Raw genomic sequence first — 24,435 nt, 5'->3', positions numbered from 1 at the left:
CCCACATGTGGCCAGGGCTCTTTTTGCTCAGCCTGAGGCAGGTGGCCAAGCTGCTGAGACACAAGGAACCAAGGTGCCAACAGGGCTCACAGGAACTCCCGGCTTGCACAAGAACATGGGTGGACGGGGGTGGAGGTCAAGTCGCCACCTACCATTGGAGACTGAGAGGTTGGCCAACGTCTGTACCACAAAGCAGTGCGGCAGGACCCCGGGCTGGAACTTGCCAAGCATCTCCTCCATCACCATGCCAACGAATCTCTTTCCCACAGCCACAAGGACATTGCTAGCAGCCTGTTGCCAGTCACAAACCAAGTCCTGCACCCCCCGAGAAAAGGTGATCTGACACCCCAGCCAGGGAAAGGATGCAGGGCCCTCACCCTGTAGTCACCCAAGAGGCCAAAATGCACACTCTGCCCTCAGACCTGCTGTTTTCAGGCTTCCCAGTGAGCACCTATTGGAGACCTCAGGCCAGGCCACCCATCCCCAGGGGCCATTTGCACAAGAAGCACAGTCCTGTGCAGAAGAGCAGAAGAGGCCCAGGCGGTGAGAGGGAACCTGGGTGGGCAGGCTTGGGGTAGGAGAGAGAGACCAGCCACGAAGAGCCTGGCTCTGTCCCTCAAACACCAGGATGTGGGCACTGGTGCTCCTACATTCACCAAGAGAGCTTAGGAATTTTCTTACTGCTTCAGTTTCTACCTCTTAAATGACAGAGTGACCTTCCCTACCCAGGAGGGCAGTCAGTGTGCTGGACCAAGGGCAAACCCTGAGGCAGCCAGACACAAACCCACATCCTAACATCCTGGGGTAGAAAGACTTAGGAAAGAAGTCCCTGAGCCATGGCCAAGTCCGACAGGCCAGGAAGGGGACTTGGTTGGGATCCTGAGTACCTTCGCCTTGGTCATCTCACTGGAGGCCAGGAGGATGACAGCCCTGGCCATGTCCTTGTCCAGCTCGTTGATGTGACTGCTCACAACCATCTCCATGGCCCTCAGGATCATCGTCCGGTATGGATGTGCCAGCTAAGGAGAGAAACCATTGAGGAAGGGCCCGGAAGGTGAGCCGAATGCCCAGGCACCCTGCCAGTGCCTCTCGCATTCTCTACAGGGGTTACTCAAAACATCACCCCTTTCTTCCCCAACACGGGAGCATTCTTCCAGGCCCTCAGAACCTACTTAATGCCTTGCACATAAAAGGGGAAAATGATCTTCAGAAGGGCAGAGGTGATCGGAGGACTTCTGCCGTCCAGTGTGGCCTGTTCTCAGTAGTGATGAAATCTCTGCTCCACCCAGGGTGTGAATCCTCCCTCAGTCCAGCACCTCCAGGATGTATACACTCCCCACCCATTAGCCACTGAGTAGCCATAGGCTCTCAGGTCAACTGTTATGGTGTCACAGTGCTTGGGTTCAAGTCACTTATTTTACTTAATAATGACTGCAAAGCGCAAGAGTAGTGATGCTGACACCAGGTATGCCAAAGAAGAGCCATAAGTGTTTCCACCAAGTGAAAAAATGTGTATATGCAGGAAAAAACATAGTATGCATAGGCTTCAATACCATCTAGGATTTAGGCATCCATTGGGGGTCTTGGAACGTATCCATTGTGGATAAGTGGGACCACTGTACAGCCAACAGGCAGTCCCTAGAGCCTGTCACACCTGGACAAGTTAAAAAAGTCTGTGGGAGGGCAGTGAGGTGAGGCTCTGGCCTCCTCCGGAATCCCCTCTCTGCAGGGTGTGCCCACCTCCCACCCCTTGTCCACCTGTTCCTGTTATTGTAGTTGATGAGAAATGGCGTTCTCTCCCATGGCAGGGTCAGCACAGATGCTGGCAGGGAGAGCCATCCAGTCTCCAGCCAATGAGTGAAAGGGAATGGCAACACTGGGCTTCGGTTCACCAGCGACAGGACGGTCCAGTACTAAGCACTCAGTCCCCAGACGGTACCAACCCACAGGCCACAAGACAAGGCAAGTCATCTATCCGGTAAACGCACCCTATCCGGGCCTGGAAAGCGCTTGGACTCGCAGGTGCGGCTTTATGTCTAGTGCCTGAAGCGCCCAGCCCCGCCCTGCAGACCCTTCAGACCCCGCCCAGAAGACCACAGCCCAGCCCAGCAGGCTCTAGACCCGACCCCCCCTCCCGCTCGCAGCCCACAGCCGGCCTCACGGACCCTCCGCTCCCCGGAAGGGCAAGGAGTGCCCCGGTCTCATACTTTTTCGTGCTGCCGCAAGTGCTCCTCACAAGCACTGAGCGTCTCCTCCGGCTGCGACTCTCCGAGGGCACACAGGGCGCTGCATACCTGCTCCTGCACCAGAGGGTCCTTGTCAGTGACGGCGTCCAGCAGGACTGCGGACAGCTCTGCAGCGACAAAGCCCATGCGTGTGCTCAGGCTGGTCTGAGGACTCTGGCCCAGCGCTGAAGCACACAGCCGGCCTGGGCCCGCCCGCCGCACGCACTCACTCTTCACGTAGAGCTGCGTCATCACGGAGGTCTGGGCTTCCTCTAGCGCGGTATGGACGCGGCCAGTGCCTTCTCAAACCTGGAGTAACCAAAGCGCAACACTGAATTCATAGCCTTCTCAGTTATGGGCAGTCACTATGCCTGCGTAAAGCACACGACTTAAACGAACATCCTGGAGGACGATCTCTGCCACACTTGGGCTGCTTGCGCGAGGAAAGGCGCCATCCCCTCCACAGGTCCTAGCTGTACCCACCGGGCACCTGTGGTCCCCACAAGGGCCCGTCCCTGAGCAGGCATGGTCACTGCCTCCACCTGCCTTCACTTTGAAGAAGAGAGGTCAGGACGTAGGAGGCCTGGGGTTCTGGGGGTCTGCGCATGGCAGGGAGACCTGAGCTCCAAGAACAGGGCCCTGAGCCCTTCAGAACCAGGATTCCTCACAGGGAAAACTCCAGCACAGAGTAAATGAGGCTCTCGGGGCTGAGAGAGGCTGGACAAATAGCAGAGGGAGCCAGCAGTTCGCTGGCACCTGAAACCACTGGTCCAAACAGTCCACGGGATTGGAGAGTGGCAGCTGTCAAACATCAGGTGCCTCCAAGCACCACTTGAAACAGAGTAACATCCATCGCCCAGCGGGGCGTGGCTCAGCGGTTGAGCATTCACCTAAGATCCAGGAGATCGAGGTTCAATTCCCGGTCAGGGCACATGCCCGGGTTGCGGGCTCCATCCCCAATGATTCTCTCATCATTGGTGTTTCTATCTCTCTCTCTCCCTCTGCTGCCCTCTCTCTGAAATCAATAAAGATATATAAAAAAATTTAAAAAAAGAATAACATCCATCAACCATGCAAAGGCCTCTATCTCCACTTCATGGTCACCCCCTCAGGCCTATGTCACACTCTCTAAGGAGCCAGGCCCTCAGCAGTGGAACCACCTGCTTCCTAATAGGCATGTCCTCTATTCACTGGTGAGCCCACACCCCTTCATTCCCGAAGGACCAAGGTAGTAAAGGAGAGACGCCACCAAGTGGCTGTGCACAGGTGGGAGGAGGCAACGTGGAAACTCTGTGACGTGAGGAGGTGGGGACTACAAGTGAGTGAGAGCTCCACTGCATGCCAGTGACAGGTCCCACACACGCACCGTCACGAAGACCTCAGTGAAGGGACAGGAGAGAGGCATGTTTAGAATGTCTACAAGAGCACTAGGAAACAAGAAAGATAAAACTAGCAGACCAGACACTTCTAGGGATCCCAGGCAGACAGGAAGCAGAGAGAAAAAGACTCCAGTTTGAAGAGGGTGGCATCCGCAGGAAAGCAGCTAAATGTAACAAGGAAAACAAGAAATAAAAATATGTACCCCATTTGGGCAGAGGAAGGAGAAAGCAAAACCCCAAACTCCACAAGGGCGGAGGTGAAAAACACGGTGGCTGACAGGTGGGTGTGAGGTTCCAGAAAGAACCCACAGAACACACTTTTGAAGGGTGGGCATGCCCTCATGTGGAACCCAAATCCTGAGTTCCCAGACCCAATCTGAGTCTAGGAAGCCGGCAGCCTGTCCCTGGGCAGAGGTTTTGCCCTGTGAAAGCCACAGCAGCCTGTCTCCAGTGTTTTGGCCAAAACAAGGACTGAACCAGCTCCCACTTTACCCAATCAGGAAGGCCTCTGATACAAGTGCAACGGCTGTGCTCACCCAACTCAAACAGGAGCAAGCAAAAATAAATAAGCACAAGAGACATCAGCTCCCAGCCCCATGAGAGTCATGGACCAACAGGCCCTCCCAGCCAAACTATTGTAAAACTGGACAAAATAAATGAAACCACAGTTGTCAGGGTAGCAGACATCCGGAGTGAAGGACAGGGAACCCAGAGATCACTCAGCTCACCGCAGGGAGGGCACATTCAGGCTGAGCAGCAATACACCTGAGCAAACAGGGGCTTCGGTCCTACACACACAAAGAACAAAATTCTGTCAACAATCTAAAACAGCAGGAAACAGATCCTCCCCATAGCCCCCAGAAAGGAGCACAGCCCTACTGCCCTAGATCTTAGCCCAGTGAGATCCATGGCAGACTACCAACCTCAAGGACTTTAAGATAAGGGTCTGCTGTTTAAGCCACTGCGTTTGTAGTTATTTGTTACAGCAGCCACAGAAACCTAATACAACACCATGTCTGAGAAGACATCACCCAAGGCCGAGAAAAGAGCCATCCAAATGGGTGAGCGGAAACATCCCTTTAGCTCCAGAGAGTCAGAGGGAGAAACACCAGAACTCTCGGGGCAGTGGGAATAGTGCGCAAAAGGGAGTTGCCTCAGTAAAGAAGTAAAATGAACCCTGGCCAATGTGACTGAGTTGTTTGGGCATCGTCCCTTACACCAAAAGGTGGCAGGTTTGATTCCCAGTCAGGGCACATACGCAAGTTGTGGGTTCGATTCCCGGTTGGGGCTCAAACAGGAGGCAACCAATTGATGTTTCTATCTCACATAAATCTCTCTCTCTCTCTCTCCCTCTCTCTTTCTCTACCCCACTCCCCTCTAAAGTAAAAAATAAATAAATAAATAAATAAAAAAATAAAGAAGTAAAATGAGCCCTAGACTAAATGCCATTCTGGTCTCAGCTAACAAAACTAAAAGCAAGGCCTGAAACGATCAAACTGTTCCCAAGTAATTTAGCCACATCCCAGCACCAGGCTCAAGAATAATAATAGGAACACAAAAATATCCAACAAGGTGAAATAACAATGTCTGGCATTCAACAAAAAATGACCAGGCATTCAAAGAAGAAAAATCAACCCATAATGAGCATGAACCAATTGACGCAAACTGGCCAGAAATGAAGAAGAGGAAAGAATTAGTAGACAAGAACATTTAGACAGTTATTATAACTGTATTTAATATATTCAAGAAATGACGGGCACCCTGGCCAGGTAGCTGAGTTGGTTGGAGCATCATCCCAATCAGGGCACATACAAGAATCAACCAATGGGGCATGCTCTCCCAAGAGTATGCCCATGTCTTGTATTTTGCTATTTTTCTCCTAAACTCTAAGGGACTCCACAAGACTTGCAACCACGTGAGCAGTGGGCAGCAGCAACTTGACCTAGGCTAACCCCCTGAACCTGTCTCCAAGGTCACCTTTACTGTGACTTTTCCTGTCCCGTTGTTTCTCCTACGTTAAGCCCTCCCTTTGTTTCACTATCTTCAGCTTTAATAAACACACTCTCAAAAGCAAAAAAAAAGTAAAAGAAAAAAAAAGAATTAACCTATGAATGCATACATAAGTGGAACGATGAACTGATGTTCCTCTCTCTTTCTCTCTCCCCCTCCCTCCCTTCCACTCTCTCTGAAAAGCAATGGAAAAAATATCCTCTGGTGAGGATTAACAAAGAAACTGCAGGCAAGACTGAACATGTTAACATAAAGAAATGAAAGTGGAAGGATGGGAAAGAAAAGTGAGGCTGACAATAGTCATCAGAAAGCTGGAGTGTCTGTGTTAATATCAAACTAAGTAGATTTCAGAAACATACAGTCCTAAACATTTATGCATCTAATAACAGAGCTTCAAAATACACAAAGCCAAAACTAATGAAAATGCAAGGAGAAAAACACAAATCCAAATTAGAGATTCCAACAACCCTTTCTTGATAAGGAAGAAATACCACCTCTACACAAATTCTTCCAGGAAAATTTAAATTAGGGAATACTTCCCAACTGATTCTATAAGGCTAGCATTAGTCTGACAACAAAACCAGGCAAAGATAATAAAGAAACTATAACTATTAAACTGTAACTATAAAAATTAAAACTATAGCCCGGCCGGGCGTAGCTCAGCGGTTGAGCATCGACCTAGGATCCAGGCGATCGGGGTTCGATTCCCAGTCAGGGCACATGCCCGGGTTGTGGGCTCAATCAATGATTCTCTCATCATTGATGTTTCTATCTCTGTCTCTCCCTCTCCCTTCCTCTCTCTGAAATCAATAAAGATTTAAAAAAAAAAAATTAAAACTATAGACCAATACCCCTCATAGATGCAAATGCAAAATTTCTTTTTTAATTTTTATGTCTTCATTGATTTCAGAGAAAGGAAGGGAGAAGGAGAGATAGAAGCATCGATGATGAGAGTCATTGATTGGCTGCCTCCTGCACGCCCTCTGCTGAGGATCGAGCCTGCAACCCGGGCATGTGCCCTGACCCGGAGTTGAACCACCATCTCCTGGATCCTGGGTCAATGCTTAACTGATAAGTCACACAGGCTAGGCAAAAATTCTTAACAATATTTCATCAAATCATATCCAACAACATGTAAAAAAGGATACTATATCATATCCAAATGGGGTTTATCCCATGAATACCAGGTTGGTTTAGTTTAGTTTGTTTGTTTGATTTGTTTTTTAATGATTTCAGAGAGAAGAGACAGAAACATTGATCAATCTGCTGCCTCCTACACGCCCTCTACTGGAGGTCAAGCCCGGCAACCCAGACATATGCCTTGACCAGGAATCCAACCAGCTACCTCCTAGTGCACGGGATGATGCCTAACCAACTGAGCCACACTGGCTGGGCAGGTTTATATTATTTTTAAATGCAGCCAGTGGAATTCATAATAACAGACCAAAAACCATATACAGACAGCCCCCAACTTACAATGGTTCAACTAACAATTTTTCAACTTTACAAGAGTGCAAAAGCAATATGTATTCGGTAGAAATTGTACTTAGCATTTTTAATTTTGACCTTTTCCCGGGCTAGTGATATGCAGTACAGTCCTCTCTTGTGATGCTGGGCAGGGGCAGCAAGCACAGCTCCTGGGGAGCCACAGGAACATCAAGGGTAAACAACCAACACTCTATAGTGTAGTATTCAATGAAATGTTTTAAAGTATGTTTTTATTGATTTTAGAGAGAGGGAGAGGGAAAAAGAGAAACATGGATCAGCTGCTTCCTGCACACCCCCTACTGGGGATTGAGCCAGCAACCCAGGCATGTGACCTGACTAGGAATACAAACAGGTGACCTCTTGGTGCATAGGATAACACTCAACCAACTGAGCCACACCACCCAGGGTGAATACATTTTTCAACATACAATGTTTTCAATTTACAATGGATTTATCAGACGTAACCCCATCTGGGTAAGTTGAGAAGCATCTATTATCATTTCAATATATGCAGAAAAGCACCTGTCACAACCAGACATCCACTTATAATAAAAATGGTCAGCAAACAGGAATAGAAGGGAACTTCCTCAGCCTGATAAACTGCACCTAAGGGAACCTAGGGAACATTATCCTTAATGGTGAAAGACTAAATGCTAAAAGCTATCCCTACAAGACAAGGAACAAGGCAAGGATGTGTGCCCTCACCACTTCTATTCAGCATCATATTAGAGGGTCTAGCCAATGCAATAAGGCAAGAGAAAAACAATAAAAGACATTCAAATTGAAAAAGAAGTAACACTGTTTTTAATCACAGGTGATGCTATCATTTATGTGGAAAACCCTACAGAATCTACAATTGAGACTGGAATCAGTAAGTCAGCTAGCAAGATCAAGGATGTAAAAATATGAAATATTTAGGGATAAGTTGATACAAGATATGACAGGATAAACAGGGTATACAATACAATTGTCAAACATTGCTGAGATATTAAAGAAAAAATAAGTGGATATACTGTAGAAACTGGCAGAGTCTAAAATTCATGTGGAAATGCAAAGGACCTAGAATAGCCAAAACAACTCTGAGAAAAAAAATTGGAGGACTGTCCTAGCCAGTTTCGCTCAGTGGCTAGAGCATGAGCCCGCGGACTGAAGGTGTGATTCTGGTCAAGGGCATGTACCTTGGTTGCAGGCTCAATCCCCAGCCCCAGTTGGAGTGCATGCAGGAGGCAACCAATCAATGTGTCTCTCTCACATTGATGTTTCTCTCTCTCCATCTCTCCCCCTCTTCCACTCTCTCTGAAAAGCAATGGAAAAAATATCCTTGGGTGAAGATTAAAAAAAAAAAATTGGAGGACTAACACTGCCTTACTTACACAGCCAATTGATTTTCAACAAAGGTACAAAGGCAATTCAGTGGAGAAGAGACAGGCTTTTCAACAGACAGTCCTGGACAAGTGGACATCCACATGCAAGAAAACAAACCTCAGTCTATACCTCACACCATGTACAAAAACTCAAAATCATTCATGACCTAAATGTCAAAGTTAAAACTATAAAACTTGCTTTAAAAAAAGGGAGAGGAAAATAAGATGGTAGCGTAGGTAACAGCAGCACCCGCCGCCTCCCACAACCACATCAAAATTACAACTAAAATACAGAACAACCACCACTCAGAACCTCCTGAAGTCTAGCTGAACGGAAGCCCTACAACCAGGGAACTGAAGAAGCATCCAGACCACTAGGAGGGATGGAGACGCAGGTGGATCCAGGCTGGATCACAGAGATACGGCCACGGGCTCACAACAGGTGCTGCTGTTTAAACCCGAGAGGGATATCTCGGCGGTACAGGTTTCCCAGAGGCGTGAGGGCTCCCAGCCCCACAGCAGGCCCCCCAACCCAGGGCTCCAGGGCCAGGAAGAGAAATTCCCACAACTTTGGACTGTAAAAACCAGCGGGGATTGTGGCTGAGGGTCGTGGAGAGTGTGGGAGCCCCAGGCTTTCCTCTTAAAGGGCCTGCACACCAACTCACTCAGACGAGCTCCCTTTGAGCTCCAGCGCCGGGCAGCAGCTTGAAAGAAACGTGGTACACTTGGGGAGGAACTAACATGCCTGAAATCCAGACGAGAGGTGGAAGGACAGCTTCCTCCCAGGCAGAAGAGCTGGGAGAGGCCGTTGCTCCTTTGGCGACTCCTCCCAACACACAACCGGCAGGCAGGCGCCATATCTAAATGGCCAGCACCTGACTCACACCTTTGGCCCCACCCCGGTGATTCCCGGAGGCCCCGCCCCTCCCTACCTGCAAGCTTTCAGGCCATTTCCAGGGGCTTTTCTGTGCAAGTGGCCTTTCGAACCTTATGCTTAGAACTTTCCTAAAATCTCTCAAACAAGCAGCAGCGGGCCCCATACATTTTGATAAGCGGCCCCAGGCCTGGCACTAGTGGCAGCCTGCACTGGTTCATAGCTTGGCCTCTCCTGGAAACCTCCAAGCCCAGCACAAGTAGCAGCTAACTACAGTTTGCTGTGTAGCTCATGCTGAGTGACCCTGGGCAAGGCAGTGGCAGAGGCTAACTTTGTACTTCCCAGGAGGCCCCAGAGACAGTGCACCTGGTGGTCAGACTCGACCACATTGGATTACAACCCTACCACATCCACAAGTGACACACTCAGGGGCACACTTGGCGAACACCAAAGTTCCACTGAAGTAAATCCTGCTCCACAGGGGTGTTTCCAGCACAGCAGCTCTTTGGCTGTAGTTGCAGCTGGTCCTCACAGCTGATTGGCCTGAGGGTCAATTCCTCCCAGTGATGCCAACAGCAACCAAGGCTCAACTACAACAGGACAGTGACCACAGCCCATACAGGGGAACACCTAGAACACACAGCTCAGGTGACTGGGGAGGCTGAGCCACTGGACCCTACAGGACACCTACTACACAAAGCCACTCTACAAATTCCAGGAGACATAGCAGCTCTACCTAATACATAGAAACAGACACATGGAAGCAGCCAAAACGTGGAGGAAAAGAAACATGTAACAAAGGAAAGAACAGAAGAAATCTCTAGAAGAGGAACTAAATGAAATAGATCCAAGCAAGTTAACAGAGTTCAGAATTTTGTTTATAAGGATGCTCGAGCATATTAGTAAAAATATTACAAAAACAACTGAGAAAATCGATGACATAATAAAGTACCAATTTGAAATAAAGGCTACATGAACTGAAATGAAGAATAATTTACAGGGAATCAACAGTAGAGTAGAGGGCTCTGAGAATCAAATCAGCAATTTGGAACATGAGGAAACAAAAACACCCAACCAGAAGAGCAAAAGGAAAAAAGAATCCAGAAATATGAAGATAGTATAAGGAGCCTCTGGGACAACATCAAGAGGCCCAACATTTGTATTATTAGGGTACCAGAAGGAGAAGAAAGAGAGCAAGTAATTGAAAACCTATTTGAAAAAATAATGACAGAAAACTTCCCCTACCTGGAGAAAGAATTAGACTTACAAGTCCAGGAAGCACAGAGGGTCGCAAACAAGAGGAACCCAAAGAGGCCCACAGCAAGACACATCATAATTAAAATGCCAAAGGTTAAAGACAAAGAGAGACTCTTAAAAGCAGCAAGAGAAAAGCAGTTAGTTCCCTACAGGGGAGCAGCCATATGACTGTCAGCTGATTTCTCAACAGAAACTTCGCAGGCCAGAAGGGAGTGGCAAGAAATATTCAAAGTGATGAAAGCCCGGCTGGGCGTGGCTCAGCGGTTGAGCGTCGACCTGGGATCCAGGCTATCGGGGTTTGATTCCCGGTCGGGGCGCATGCCTGGGTTGCGGGCTCGATCAATGACTCTCTCATCATTGATGTTTCTGTCTCTCCCTCTCCCTCTCCTTTCCTCTCTCTGAAATCAATAAAGATATATTTTTTAAAAAAAGACAAAGTGATGAAAAACATGGAACTACAATGAAGATTGCTTTACCCAGCAAAGCTATCATTTAGAACCGAAGGTCAGATAAAGAGCTTCACAGATGATAAAAAGCTAAAGGAGTTCTTCACCACCTGACCGGCACTACAGGAAATGTTGAAGGGTCTAATGAACTAAAGAATCTGACGAACTAAATAGATCCAGAGACACTGACTCATGCAACAGATGATCATATTTCAGAGGAAAGAGGGAAGGGGTGTGAAGGGTGGGAAGAGATTAACCAAAGAAGTTATACGCATAACCCATGGACACAGTCAATAACGGGGTGAAGGCCTGGGGAGGGGGTGGGAGCGAGATAGAGGGGGCCAATTGGGGGGAGAAAATGGGACACCTGTAATACTTTCAACAATAAAGATAAGTTTAAAAATAAATAAATAAACAAACAAACAAATAAATATAAAACTATAAAACTTCTGGCCCTGGCCATTGTGCTCAGTGGTTAGAGCGTTGGGCATGCACTGAAGGGTCGCAGGTTCGATTTCCAATCAAGGGCACATATCTGGGTTGTGGGTTTGCTCCCTGCCCCTGGTTGGGGTGAGTGCAGGAGACAACCAGTTGATGTGTCTCTCACATCTGTGTTTCTCTCTCTCCTCCCCTTCCACTCTCTCTGAAAAGCAATGGGGAAAAAATCCTCTGGTGAGTATTAACAAAAACAAAAAAAAATTATAAAACTTCTGGAAAGAAACACAGCTGAGCAAGGCTAATTTGTAAGGTCCCATCAGCGGCTGCTGCCCCTGCCCCTGCCCCAGTCCAGGTGGTCTGTGTGCTGACATTGTACACTTGGGGGATGGCAGCACCGATCCTACTCTCCATTGACAGACCTGTGAGCACAATGATGGCAAGCCGAGGTGCACACTCCAAGGGGAACGGGGTGCAGAGACAGGGCAGGGTCTGGAAGGCCCCAGTGTCCTGCAAGAAGGTGCTGGCACTGGCTGCCCAGCCAGCACCTTACAGGCACCATCTCCTTTCATCCACATGATGGAGTGGGTTTGAGGAACACACTATTAGCAGCTAGTTAGTGGTGCAGCAGGACTCAACCAGGTCTGGCACCCCCAGCTCCACTCCATGGCCAGGTCATGGAGGCAGATCTTCCCTCCCTGCATCAGACACATGAATAAATAACCAGTTTCCTCCTTGCTTACCTGGACTCAGCATGCATCCAACCACATTTAGTAAATGCCCACCAGGTACCATCCCAACGTATTACCACTGCCACAGGTCGTGGTACTAGCTAACAGGCACTGGGCCAACTGCACTGAACCTGAGGCTGTGCACACCACAACCCAGAGGCAGCCGTGAGTCTCTCTGGAGAGCAGGTGTGTGTGGGGGGACTGGGAAGTCAGGACACAGTTCTGGATCAGAGGGATGCCCCATCCACACTGTAGGCCCTCCTGACTTTCCCTCATAGCAGACTTTCCCTCTAGCACTGGAGCCAGAGAAGCAGTCAATTTCCAGAGTCACCAATAAGAACCTGAGGTGTCGTGCATGGCTCACAAGCCCCTGAGAAAGCTGATGCTCAACACAAGCCATACCAAGCTGTGTCACTGAGTTCGAAGGCAAACCCCCAAAGCCAGGTGGCCCTCTAACTCCATGAAGACAGTACATTTCTCATGATGTCCAGCAGCCAGAATTCCCTGAGCACTGGCCAGAAGTGCACAAAAGCCACAGGGTGTTCCTGGAGACCCCACCTGGAGATCAAATGACAGCTTGTGAAGGGACTCAGAGATGTGAAGCCGCTATCACAGACAGGCAGCAACTTGACTGCTCACCTGGGCCTCAGAGGACCCTGGGTCTGAAAACTAAGAGCAGACACCTGCTTCCAGGCACATGGGTCAGCTGTGATGTGAGCGAGCATGTTCCCCATAGGATCTACCTCTGATCCACTGGTATCCTGGGAGAGTAAGAACAGCGAGATGCCGGTCTGAACGAGCCACGGCAGCCTAGGCTTTGGTGTAAAGGTAACCAAGACAGCTCAGCTTCAGGTCATTCCACTCTGACAGCAAAGTGAGACCAGAGACACCTGCTCACTTAAGCCAGGAGAGCCAGAGGCCTGGGATGAAGATCCTACTCACAGCAGCATCCTCTGGCCCCCTGGCTGCCAGAACTGTACCTGTAGGTACCACCAGTCACAATCAATCCATCGTGAAGTGTCCCTTGAGGATGATTCCTGCATGGTCTCCTGGGGCCCAGTGCCTGCTGGGCATCTTCATCTGGACCACTCACTGCCACTCCATCCTTACAGTGCTGACACTCAGCTCACTGTCTTCAACCCTGGCCTCTCTCTGTGTCACCTGCACTCAGCTGTCTGTCAGATGTCAGCACCCCACCCTACCCTTCCTCATCTCCCTCCCACACCCTGCTGGCCCCTCACTGGCCTCCTTCTACACCTCAACCACCTCAACCACCCCAACCAACACCCCTTCCAAAGTGGTGCCTGCCTGTCCCCTTCCAGGCAGCCTCAACCTTAACCCCACTTGCCCCTGCCACCAGCCAGCCAGCCAGGCCAGCTTACATCCCCAGGCAAGGCCATTCCTCTGGCCCCCCGACCAGTGCCCTCTGCCCCCTCCCACACCCCTTCGTGCTCGCCTCACCGCACTTGAGCCCCCTCCCCCGCCACCCTCCTGCCCGCTGGCAGGCGTGGAGGTGGGACTACCCGCACCCACACACCCTCTCCTCCGGCCCTAACGCTGCACGCCACTGGGCTGCGCTGCAAGAAAATCAGAGCCCAAATCCGGGCCGAGCCTCGGCTGCGACCGGGGCTCCCCACGGCCCTGCCGGCTTCACCACTTACACGGCGACGCACAGCCCTCGTGACTGCGACAGGCGCCGCCGAGCTCTGCCGCGCTTCCCCTCACGTCAGAGGGACGAGGGAAAGCGCACGACGACCCTAAGCTTTGGGACTCTCACGGTTTGGGCTTTTCTTCCCATAGAAAGGACCCCGACATCCCCTTTGGGGGGAGCAGGAAGTGGACCCCATGCCCCCAGGGAGGTGACAAGCGCTAGGAAAGGGGACCTCGCGCCCTCCAGGCAGGGGACTGGCACCAGCACCCCGCGCCCCACCCTGGGAGGGGCCGGCCCCGCGCGCCGGCGGGAGGAAGCGGGCGAGCCGCAGGCTCCGAGCCTCTTTTCCGGGTCGCGAGGCGGCGCCGAGGCCCCGCCGGACCCGGGCGCACCCGAGCCGCGGGCAGGAGGGCGGGCTCGGCCCCCGGAAGCCCGGCCCCCCTGCGCTCGCCCGGCGACCCTGGGGGCGCCCCCTGACTCGGCCTCCAGCGCAACCTGGACAGCGGGACGCCCCCAGCTCTCGGGCCCAGGCTCCCCCGAGAGCCGCCTCCGCGAGCGAGCGCCGAGGGTCGCGAGTCCCCGCCGCCGTTTACCTGAGGAGGAGCCACGGCCGCCGCCGGGCCGCCGCCTCCAGCCCGGGCGCGCACGGAGGGGCGGGGCCGCGGGCTGAGCCCGCCCAGCCGCCCTCCGCCAACCGCGGCCCGGCGCGCGCCGCCCGGGTCCGCCCACGCGACCTCTGCGCTCATAGGTCGGGGGCGCGTCCCTCTCGCTCTCCGCATCCCGCCCTCCGAAGCCCCGCGAGAGGAGAGCGCAAACTCCGCCCCGGGCTCGGGCTCGGCCCCGCCCCGCGGGACCGCGGCGGTGACGGCGGGGCCCCGCGCGGGCTCGGCCGGACGCTGCGCAGGCGCGGAGAGCGTGCTCAGGCTTCCTCGGCGCGGGACGCGGTCGCCTCTCACTCCTCCGTGTGCCCCAACGGACACTTGTCCCCCACGATCCCGGCACCCGGACGCCGCCCCACACAGCGGGGGACACATCGGAGAAGCCGGCCATTTCTTCCAAAGTCGGCTCCCTCGCAAACACATACCTGACCGGGTACACATGCCAGGTGGACCGCGCCTGGGCGCACACGGGCACTAGGCGCTCTCTCGCACATGAACACACAAACTGAACACCCAACAAAGACCCGGAGACCCCGGGGCCCCCCGACCCCTCCGCGAACATGTGCACACACACATGCACACAGGAGGCACATGACCAGTCTGCCAGCAAACCGTGGGAACCAAGGTGGGTAATTCTCTGCGTTAGGGGCCTTGGATCTGGAGAAGCAGACAATAAACAAACGATCCACAAGACACAGGGCACGCTGTAAGGGGGTGCGGCCGGGGCCTGGGAAAGGAGCCGTTGTTCTGGGCAGAGACGCTGGCACCTGCTAAGACGCGGGATTGAAATAGCTTGGATGTCTTCACAACCAAAATAAAGGAGGGAGTGACGTTCCAGAATTTCAGAAAGTGAACAGCGCATTTTGAGAAGCAAGTGGTCAGCAGCACTACATTCAAGGTGTAACAAGTGTCTGTCTTACTGCAAGTTGGGTCTGCAGAGAGCTGTGAGCCAGGGTGCAAGGTGACAAAGTGGGGCCCCAACGTCAATAAGGGGGCAGAGTGGCAGCGTATCAGTGAGGAGAGGGGCATTCTTCTTCCACAGAGAGAAGCAGTTCAGGTTGTTTCTTTTGCAGGGATGGAGCCCAAAGGAAGGGGCAGAACTCAAATGGCCGAGTGAGGTGCTGGCAGATGGGGCTGGCACCTCAGAAAGAGCCCAGACACCTACCCACAACCGTATCCCCACCGGGCTGGAGGGGGAGGGGTCAACTAGGGCATGCGGAAGTTGCCAGGGAGGGAGACAGGAGGCTTTTTCTTTCAAGCTCACACCTGGACAGCTTGCTCTCCTGCCTAAGCCCTGCCTATGTTTCCCATGACCAGTGCCCGGCATGACCTGCTGACCCTGTCCCCTCCCCAGCCTCAGTCAGACTTCAGTCCCCAAGCACACAAACTGCCCAGCACACATCACAGCTGTCATTTCACTTTTATTAAATTACTAATGCCAATTTCACTTCCACAACAGATCTACAAAAGGCCTGTGTCTGTGATTTGTTCCCAAGAGCTCAGCATCAAGCCCAGCATTTGATGAATGCTCAAGGAATGTCCATGGGTTAGAGGGATGACCTAGGGTGCAGAGAAAGAGGAGGGTAAGACAGACTTGGCAAAGGGAGAGTGGATGGAGCTAGTGACTGACTTGCTGGCCTCCAGTGTGTTCTGGGCCCTGGTAGGAGCCAGGAAGGTAAGAGGGGTGTGGGTAGGGACACAGGCACCCTTGGCCAGAGCCTCACAGTTTTCTCTGTGCTGCTCTAGCTCTAGATAGGGCCCTTCTCCATTCCAACACCTGAGTAGCAATCCCACCTTAAATCCCCTCTGCTTTGAATACCTGGAGTGGTTGGTCTTCTCCTAACCTCCAGGTTAGCAACAAACCAGTTTGTCCACATTTGCTATATTTTAGGCAATTTGCCAGACATAGGCTGTGGGTGAACAAGGGAATAGCAAACAGAAGCCTTGCTTCTAAGCAGCTCACAGTTCAACAGGGATGAAAAAATGAAACTCAGCCTGACCGGTGTAGCTCAGTGGTTGAGCATCAACCTATGAACCTGGAGGTCATGGTTTGATTCCCAGTCAAGGCACAGGCCTGGGCTGTGGGCTCGATCCCCAGTAGGGGGCATGCAGGAGGCAGTTGATCAATGACTCTCATCATTGATGTTTCTCTCTCCCTCTCCCTTCTTCTCTCTGAAATCAATAATAAAAAAAAGCCTCAGCATCCCAGGAAGAGCATTCCCAGGCCTTCCCTGCAGCAGGCACACCACATACACCATGAGACCCAGTGGGGGCCAAGTCAAGTCCACAGACACTAAGCTTCCACCACAACCCAGTGGAACACTCCCAGGACAGCAGTACACAGCCTCTGTGCCATGCAGCTCACAGGAGAGAGACCGCATATTTGGGCTTCAGTTCTGTCACCTGTAAAATGGGCATCACCTGGTTGTGCTCCAATTTTAGGTCCTGAACGTGCACTGCCTGCCTCCTGGGACAGGTCATGTCAGGTGTGGTCTGTGGGAAGTGGTAGTTGCAACTACTATGGCCACTTTGCACAGCACCTGGCATGTAGCAGGCACTCAGTAAATGTCACCTGCTACTCCCTATGGTAAGAGTGCTCACAGAAGACTTTCAAGGACAGGAGCAGGCAGGGTCATGTTGGCTGCTCTCTCCTGGAGCTTCAGTTTGGGGTGAGCCCAGGGGGTGGGGCCACACATCCCTTGGGAATGTGTCCTTGAGTCTGCAGAGAGCTCTGGGGAAAAGGCCTCCTACAGGCCTTTGCTCGGGCAGGAGAAGGTTCTAGGCCTCAGCAAGAGGAAGGCCAGTGCCCATCCCCCCAGCTGCCACCTTGGGACCCTCCCCAAGGACAAGGGGTGCAGTTGAAATAGTTGCTGGCATGTGTTGTCCTTTACCCTTTATACGTCCTTAGAAAACCCGCTCCCCTTCCTTTTCTCACTCCCCATCCTCAGCTTCTTGGTGGCCCTTTGTGTCCAGCTACATCCAGGGTGGTCCACAGAGGCCTCAGCCTGCATCTAGTCCTTAGGGGTTCTTACCACACAGAGAGTGGGCCCTATGCAGAATAGGGCTGGTTTCAGCAAGACATTCTCAGGACGGGCAGGTCCTGGGGACAGAAGGGCATTCCCTTTGAGGGCACAATGCAGGTGCAGCTCTAGAACCCTTCATTCTAGAACCTGCCCCTTCTTTCCCAGGGCCTGCCCTCCCCCACACCAGTCCTCAGCTGCATCAGTCCCAACCCTGAGTTTTCAGACCTGGTCATTCCCCTGCTTCTTCCCCAGTCCCAGCAAGATTTCTGAAAGAGCTGAGACCCTGTCACCTGTTCCTCTGAAACAAGTCAGGCCTCAGACTTGTCCTGTATCCTCTGTCCCCCACCCCCTCCCAAGAGCCCACCATAAGCTGGATAGCCCTAGCCCCTTCCACAGCATCCTACCCTCCACGAAGGGCAGCAGTAGGGAAGAGCTGGATCAGCAAACCTTCATGGCACAGGTGCGCAAGTACAGGGACAAGGGCTACCTGCTTTCTTCCAAGATCGGCTCCAGGGCCTTCTCCAAAGTCTACCTGGCCTACGCCACACAGGGGCAAGCAATCCCAAGCTGGCCTCCAACCTTCGAGGCAAGTGCCACACCATGGTGAGGCAGCCTGCCGTTTCCTGGTGGCCAGGGGCTTGGGGTGCCCTCCCACCCAGCCCCAGAAGGTCCTGTCCTAACCAGCTAATTCCCAGCTGCTCTGGCTTTCTCCCAGTCCCACATCCTCCCTGGAGGCCAAGGCTCCCACAGGCTGACTACTCTTGAGTTCTTGAACCCCTGAGCACATAAGTGCCCAGGACAGGAGGGAGGGAAAGGTCAGTGCTGTCCCCCAGAATTCTGTCTACCCTGCCTCTCTCCACCAAGTTCACACTGTGCACAGAGGACACAGGACCTGTCCAGTCACATCCTGCCCTCAGGGGCTATGGCCTGTACACAGCGGCTACCATCCACCCCTGCAGATGGCTATCAAGATCATCTCTACCACTGAAGCCCTGTGGAATTCTCCGAAAAGTACCTGCCTCATGAAATTTCATCACTCAGTGCTACCTACAAGCACCTGAATGTGGTAGGTAGAGATACCAAGATGTCTGTCCCCATCCTGCCCATCCCCTGCACCAGCCCTCACCACATCTGCTGTCCACACCAGGCTCGCCCCCTTCCTCATCCTGACACCCCAATCCAGGGCACTGGACAGCCCCTCCTTGGGGTAATAGCAGACGGATAGGGGTCCTGCAGGTGCACCTGTACGAGACCTATCACAACAGCCAGTGCTCCTACCTGGTGCTGGAGCTGGCAGGCCACAGAGATCTGTTGGAGCACATCAATGCAGTGTTGGACCACCGCTGCTGTCCTGGGCTGGAGGAGGAGGCCCACAGGCTATCCTGGCAGCTGGTCAGTGCTGTGGCCTTCTGCCACAACTCTGGCATTGTGCACCGGTGAGGGTACTACCCAGCCCACCCCCACCTACACAGAGGTCTACCTGAGCCCAGGCCCAGCCCCACATGCACTTCCTCACACAGGGACGTAAAGTGAGAAAATATCCTGCTGGATAACTGAAGCTTCCTAAAGCTGAACGGTGAGCCTGTGGCTCAGTCCCCACCCTTGTGCCAGCCTGCCCTGACTCTTGACCCCCACCATTCACCTTGCAGAAGGCCCCTACACACTGTTGTTCCTGTCAGGCTCCCAGCCTCCACACTGGTCTTCTCCAGACTCGACCCTAGCCTGGCTTGACCTTCAACCCTCTCAGGAGGCCTCCTCTCCACCCTTGCCCATAGCCACCCTGCAGTCACGCCACACCCCATGGCCACTGCACAGCCATCTCTCCAGAGTCTACTCCCTCACCCCCGGCCCTCCTGCTGCACCACCTGCCCTGCCCCCCTGCACAGACTTTGGCTTTGCAGACCAGTCAGGACTCAAGAACGTGCTGCTGAGCACCTCTGGGGGTTCTGTGGCCTACAAGGCCCCAGAGACCCTCATGGGCAAAAAGTACATGGGGAACAGGAGGACATGTGGAGCCTGTGAATGGTGCTCTATGGACACCCCTGGTGAGCCAGGACCCCGGGGTGGGAGGCACACCTAAAGAGCCCCTGCCCCCAGAGGTGTCATCCTCTACGCCATGGTAGCTGCCCTTCAACGAGCACTGGCTGCACCACCTGCTGCTTCTAATATGCCATGGCCCCACCTTCCCATCAGGCTTGTGGCTAGGTGAGTGCTGCCACCCTGTGTCCTTCCCAAGTCCCAGCAGGAGATCTGGCCAAAAGGGTCACTGTGGGCCATGGAGGGGATAACAAAGGACTTACTTGGCACCTCCCCACACCCTGCCCACTGTGGGAAGAGGGAAGCTGGGCTGGCTGCAAAAGGGCTTAAGACCTTAGAAAAGGTGAGCTCTGCACTAGCCTAAGGCAAGATGCCTCTCCTCTCAGTGCCTGTCTTCCAGTCGGTGTCAGGGGGAGGTCCTTCAGCTTACCCCTCAAAGCTAATTCTAGGTAGGGGATGAGCACAGGCTGGGGAAGCGACGGGAGAGGCTACAAGGTAGGTGGCAAAGGGGGAGGGACCGTGCACTGCAGCCATGAGTCCTTGCCTGAAGAATGGCAGGACCTGATCTGGGCCCTGCTTCAGCTGCGCCCACACGTGCGCCTAGACCTGCAGCAGGTAGCCACACACTCTTAGGCAGGGCCCCACGGCCAAACAGGAGGGCTATCCCTCAGCACCCAGACTGACTCCCCAGTAGGGTCCCAGGAGAGAATCCAGTGGAACCTAGAGTACTCAGAGCCCCCAAGGACGCTTCTGCAGCTGCGTTGCCCCCAGCAGCAGGAAACCCCCAAGAGTGCCTCTGGCCCAATGCCAGAGCCCCCAGAAGTCTGCCCTAGATGAGGTGTGGGATCTGCCAGGCTGGGGTTCCAGAGCATCACAAAGGCCAACTCAGGTGTGGGCACCTCCAGGAAGCTGCCTTCACTGTCAGGAGTGTGCTAGGGCACTACCCGGTCAACTGAGGGCAGGGGCATGGTGGTGGTGGTAGACAGGGTGGAAGCCACATAAACCATTTATTCTGTAGAGCCAGAGGTATAAACCAGTCGGCCTAGGGGAAACTGGCAATGCTCCTGAACCAGGGAAAAGGAGTCCACACAATCTCCATGCCAGAGCTTTAATTGGGGGAAGGGGAGTAGAAAGGATCTCAGAGGGAGATACCAGACACCCATGAAGCAATGAGCCTCCATGGGACAGCACAAGTGGCGCAGACCTCTAGCTTTGGAAATAGCACCAAGACAGAGGACATAAGAGGTGGGGGTGCTGGGAACTCCTGGGGAGCCAAGCTGCACTGCAGCACATACTTGGGTCCTGTGCAAAAGATAGCACTAGGTTTGGTGGGAGGCCCAGGAAGGGAATATAAAGGGGTGAGGGCCACACTGATAACTACTTGGAGGTTGCAGAATTAGGGGAACCACACATGGCACTGGGGAGGAGGTTCTGTGCTGGAAAGGAGATGCAAGGAGAACCAGGACATGGGTTAAGTGGGAAAGTGGAGAGGGTAAAGGGGAGGCAGCACCCAGTTAGTGCTTCAAGGACAGGCTAGGGGGGTGCAGCTCTAAGAGACCCCATGGACAGGATGTAGCTGGTGAAGGTCTCAAGAGGTCAGCCCATTGAGACTGAGGGGTCAGCTGAGGGCCCAGATGGAGGGACTTGGGGTGGGACTGGCAGGAAGGGGCACTGCTTGCATCTGGGTGCCTGCCTAGGCCTAGACCCCTAGAACTGGAAAGCTCCAGCTGGCCTATCAGGCTTGCGATGTTTTTCTGTCCAGCCCCACCACCACACCAGGGCCTCTATGGGCCGTTCCCCCCTGGAGGTACCCAAGGGCCACAGGGCCTGGGCAGCTCTAGCTGAACAGTGCTCCTTTGAACAAGCTGCATTTTTGCTGGAAGCAACGGCACAGAGAGCTGCCCTCAATCCAATGTTTACGGGGCATTAACCTAGAGTCCTCAGCATGAACTCGGACCTTAAGTGTAGTTCTGCTTCACAGTAGGGCACAGTCTCTGAGCAAGGTGACCCAGAGGCCTGCAGGCAGCTGCAGGAAGGCCTGGTCTGGGAGGCCAGAGGCCAGGACTGATGGGCTAGTAAAGGTGGGTGTGGAGCTGGTGGTGAGCTGCAGGGGCCTCAGGTGGGTGCAGCCCCCTCTGCTTGTGGCTCTGGAGAAAGCTCCTGCTCCTGCTGCTCCCACTGGCATTGCTCCTGCTCCTGGCTGTCTAGCTGCTGCAGCTGCTGCTCCACATCCTCAGGCACCTGCACTTCCAGCAGGTTTTCCATGCCATGCTCTGGCTCATCCCCAATAAGTACCTGCAGCAGGGGTGGCAGGTGAGCAGCTACTGGCACACCATGAACATCTCCACCCCCCCCACCCACCCCCCGACCAAACCCTGCACCCACCTGGATGAGTTTCTCACAAGTAACCCGCACATCAGACTCAGGCTCCCAGCTGTGCAGCTCACGCAAAATCAGATAGGCTCCCTGGTCCCTCACCTGCTGCCGACCAGGTGCTGTGGCTGTCAGCTGGGAGACAGCAGAGGTTAGCCAGATACCAGTGTTTATGTTGGGGAGTGGGATTACTGCAGCAGGAACCCTGCTCACCAGCATGATGGCCTCAATGAGCATCTTGCGGATGTTGGCATCAGACTCCCGCTGCTTATCTGGCGGCAGGTACTGCAGGTCCATGGGCAGCCCTAGGAGTGAATGTGGGAGTCATTGGGTCCCTGGGTTGGGCCAACAGGCTAGAACTCACCTTTGTAAGCTCAGCCTGTGCTCAGCAGCTAGCTGCTAGGTTTCAGAAGGGGCCCTGATCTGGACACTTCTTCCCCCTCCCACTACTGGCCTCCCCTCCTGCCAAGCCAACCCCACTCACGCTCCATCTCCTCCTCAGAGAAGTCCTCAGGCCCAGCCAGGGGCAGTAGCAAGAAGGGTAGAATGTCCACCTCAGGCCCCAGCAACCACTCGTGGTGTCCTGAAGGGAGAAGGGACGGGAATGGGGGCCAGTCCAGAGGGGCCTCAGGATCCAGTCTCTTCAAGCCCCACTGCCCCCCTCCACAACGCCCCCACCACCACTCACGGTGCTCGAAGCAGCAGTTTCGCAGCGTCCCCACAACCCCGGCCCTGCGCACCGTGGAGTCGGGGTATTGGACAAGGGGCAGCAGCCGCTGAACCACGCACCTGAAGGGAGGGGCCATTCAGTGTTGTCCCCGCTCACTGGCACCACCACCACGCCCGACGGGCATCCTGATATTCACCTGTCCGGGTCCAGCAGGAAGGCTCTCACAGCGGGGCGCTGGCTGAGGTTGGAGAGCACTGGCCCCAGGTAATGCAGGGGCGCGCGAGCGTTGTAGCCGGTGGTACAGAGAGCTCGCACCAGCCGCTCCGCGCCCGCCTCCCCCGGGCCCGCGGCCGCCAGCGCCGCCGCCAGCGAGGCGCACGGCCCCGGCTCGCGGCTGAGGTTGGCCAGCACGGCGGCCGCCTCTTCCGCCCAGGGCCACTGTGGGTCCAGCGCGCGGTCGAGCAGGCGGGCGGGCAGCCCGGGCTCGGCCGCCAACAGCGGCTCGTGCAGGCCGGGGTCGGCGGCCAGGTTGACGAGGGCGCGGGCGGCGGCGCGGGGCGGGGCCGGGGCCGGGGCCGGGGCCGCCGCCAGCTCGACCAGCGCCCGCAGCAGCGCCGCCTGGCCGGCCAGCAGCGCCCGGCCGGGTCCCGAGCCGGTCAGCGCCAACACGTGCCGCGCTGCCTCCTCCTGTAAGTCCGCCGGCGCCCGGGGCGCCAGGAAGGGAAGGAGCTTCGCCGCCGCCGCCTCCGGAGTCAGCGACCCTGCGGGGCCAATGCCGCCATTCGAAGCACCTTTGTGCGCCGCGGCCTGCCCGGCGCCCGCCCGCATCGCGCTACCGCCGCCGCCCGGGCTCGGCCGCCCCTGCGCGCCCGGAAGCCGGAAGCCGCCGGGACCGCGCCGAGGCCGAGGGGGCGCGCGGGGCGGGGCCGGCGCGCGGGGCGGGGCCGCGCCGAGGCCCGGGGGATTGTGGGACCGAGGGTCGGCCCCGAGCGGCCCTCCGGGGCGGGAGAGGGGGTGGCCGTGGGGGTCCCTTAGGTACAAACATTGAGCGCCCTCCATGGCACGTGCCTTGGGGTGACCCGCCAGCCCCTGGTGGCTGGCTGACTACGTGGCCCTCCTCCATCGTGGATTGGGCAGAGATCCATCTTCGCTGAAAGAGTCACATGATCAATAACATTGACTTTCCGGTGTTAGACCAGCCTTGCATTCCTACCATAACCCCCTTTTGCTCGTGATATATTTTCATTTTTATATATTATTGTATTCGATTTGCTAAAACTTGTTTAGAATTTTTGCATCTCTGTCCACGCGGGATATACTGGTCTGCAGTTTTCTTGTCATGCCTTTGGTTGTGGTATTTGGGTGATCCTGAAGTCAGAAGAATCGGGGAGTATTCCCCCCTCTTCAGTTTTCTGCAGGAGTTTGTAAAAGTCATATTTCTTTTCTCAGTGTTTGGTAGAACTTCCCAGTGAAGCTATCTGAGCCTAAAATTCTTTCTGGGAAGATTTTTCAACTACAAATTAAATTCCTTTAGTAGATACATGGCTATTCAGGTTTTCTCTTTGGGTGACTTTTGGCAGTTTGTGTCTTTAAAGGAATGAGTCCTTTTCATCTAAATTGTGGAACTCATTGGCATGAAGCTCGTTATAATATTCCCTTACTATCTCCTTCATATATGTAGAGTCTGATATAGGTAATTTCTGTCTTCTTTCTCTTTTCGTGAGCCTTGCCAGAGGTTTGTCAAAAATTTTTAAAAGTATGTCTTTATTGAGACATATTGAGAGAGGAAGGGAGAGGGAGAGAGAGAGAAACA

At 54.0% G+C, this 24,435-nt stretch overlaps 3 protein-coding genes across 14 annotated transcripts in view; 1 reads left to right on the top strand and 2 right to left on the bottom strand.

Annotated features, from left to right (window-relative positions):
* The window catches only part of MROH1 (maestro heat like repeat family member 1), a 57,016-nt gene extending 42,490 nt beyond the window's left edge, over positions 1 to 14,526 (bottom strand). For 10 of the 12 annotated variants that reach the window (XM_081116534.1, XM_081116545.1, XM_081116544.1 and 7 more), the window contains exons 1-5: positions 14,454 to 14,526; positions 2,456 to 2,534; positions 2,208 to 2,353; positions 888 to 1,019; positions 153 to 315 (exon numbers count right to left, since the gene is read on the bottom strand). In XM_081116534.1, coding sequence (XP_080972660.1) covers positions 153 to 315; positions 888 to 1,019; positions 2,208 to 2,353; positions 2,456 to 2,477 — 463 coding nt within the window. In that variant the 5' untranslated portion in view covers positions 2,478 to 2,534; positions 14,454 to 14,526. Of the gene's footprint in view, positions 1 to 152; positions 316 to 887; positions 1,020 to 2,207; positions 2,354 to 2,455; positions 2,535 to 4,332; positions 4,393 to 14,453 lie in introns of all 12 variants that reach the window. The other 2 variants (XM_081116539.1, XM_081116536.1) reach the window with 2 other exon arrangements.
* A 3,409-nt stretch (positions 14,527 to 17,935) lies between these two features.
* Positions 17,936 to 19,660, top strand: LOC308547138 (testis-specific serine/threonine-protein kinase 5-like). The gene is given in 7 exon segments (XM_081116921.1): positions 17,936 to 18,145; positions 18,258 to 18,282; positions 18,325 to 18,529; positions 18,532 to 18,608; positions 18,779 to 18,980; positions 19,318 to 19,530; positions 19,533 to 19,660. Coding segments are annotated over 7 exon segments (906 nt in total). The 5' UTR covers positions 17,936 to 17,993; the 3' UTR covers positions 19,565 to 19,660.
* Positions 19,661 to 20,673: 1,013 nt separating this feature from the next.
* Positions 20,674 to 23,514, bottom strand: HGH1 (HGH1 homolog). Its single transcript, XM_081116901.1, has 6 exons — positions 22,819 to 23,514; positions 22,641 to 22,741; positions 22,437 to 22,535; positions 22,166 to 22,257; positions 21,965 to 22,087; positions 20,674 to 21,874 (listed from the first exon to the last, which is right to left on the bottom strand). The coding sequence occupies exons 1-6, from the start codon at positions 23,448 to 23,450 to the stop codon at positions 21,695 to 21,697; spliced, it is 1,227 nt and encodes a 408-aa protein (XP_080973027.1). The 5' UTR covers positions 23,451 to 23,514; the 3' UTR covers positions 20,674 to 21,694.
* Between the last annotated feature and the right edge of the window lie 921 nt (positions 23,515 to 24,435).

Source organism: Miniopterus schreibersii, assembly GCF_964146895.1.
Source record: "Miniopterus schreibersii genome assembly, chromosome: 17".
NCBI classification, from domain to species: domain Eukaryota; kingdom Metazoa; phylum Chordata; class Mammalia; order Chiroptera; family Miniopteridae; genus Miniopterus; species Miniopterus schreibersii.
Note: the sequence above shows the minus strand (reverse complement) of the source record. Positions and strands in the feature narration are given on the sequence as shown.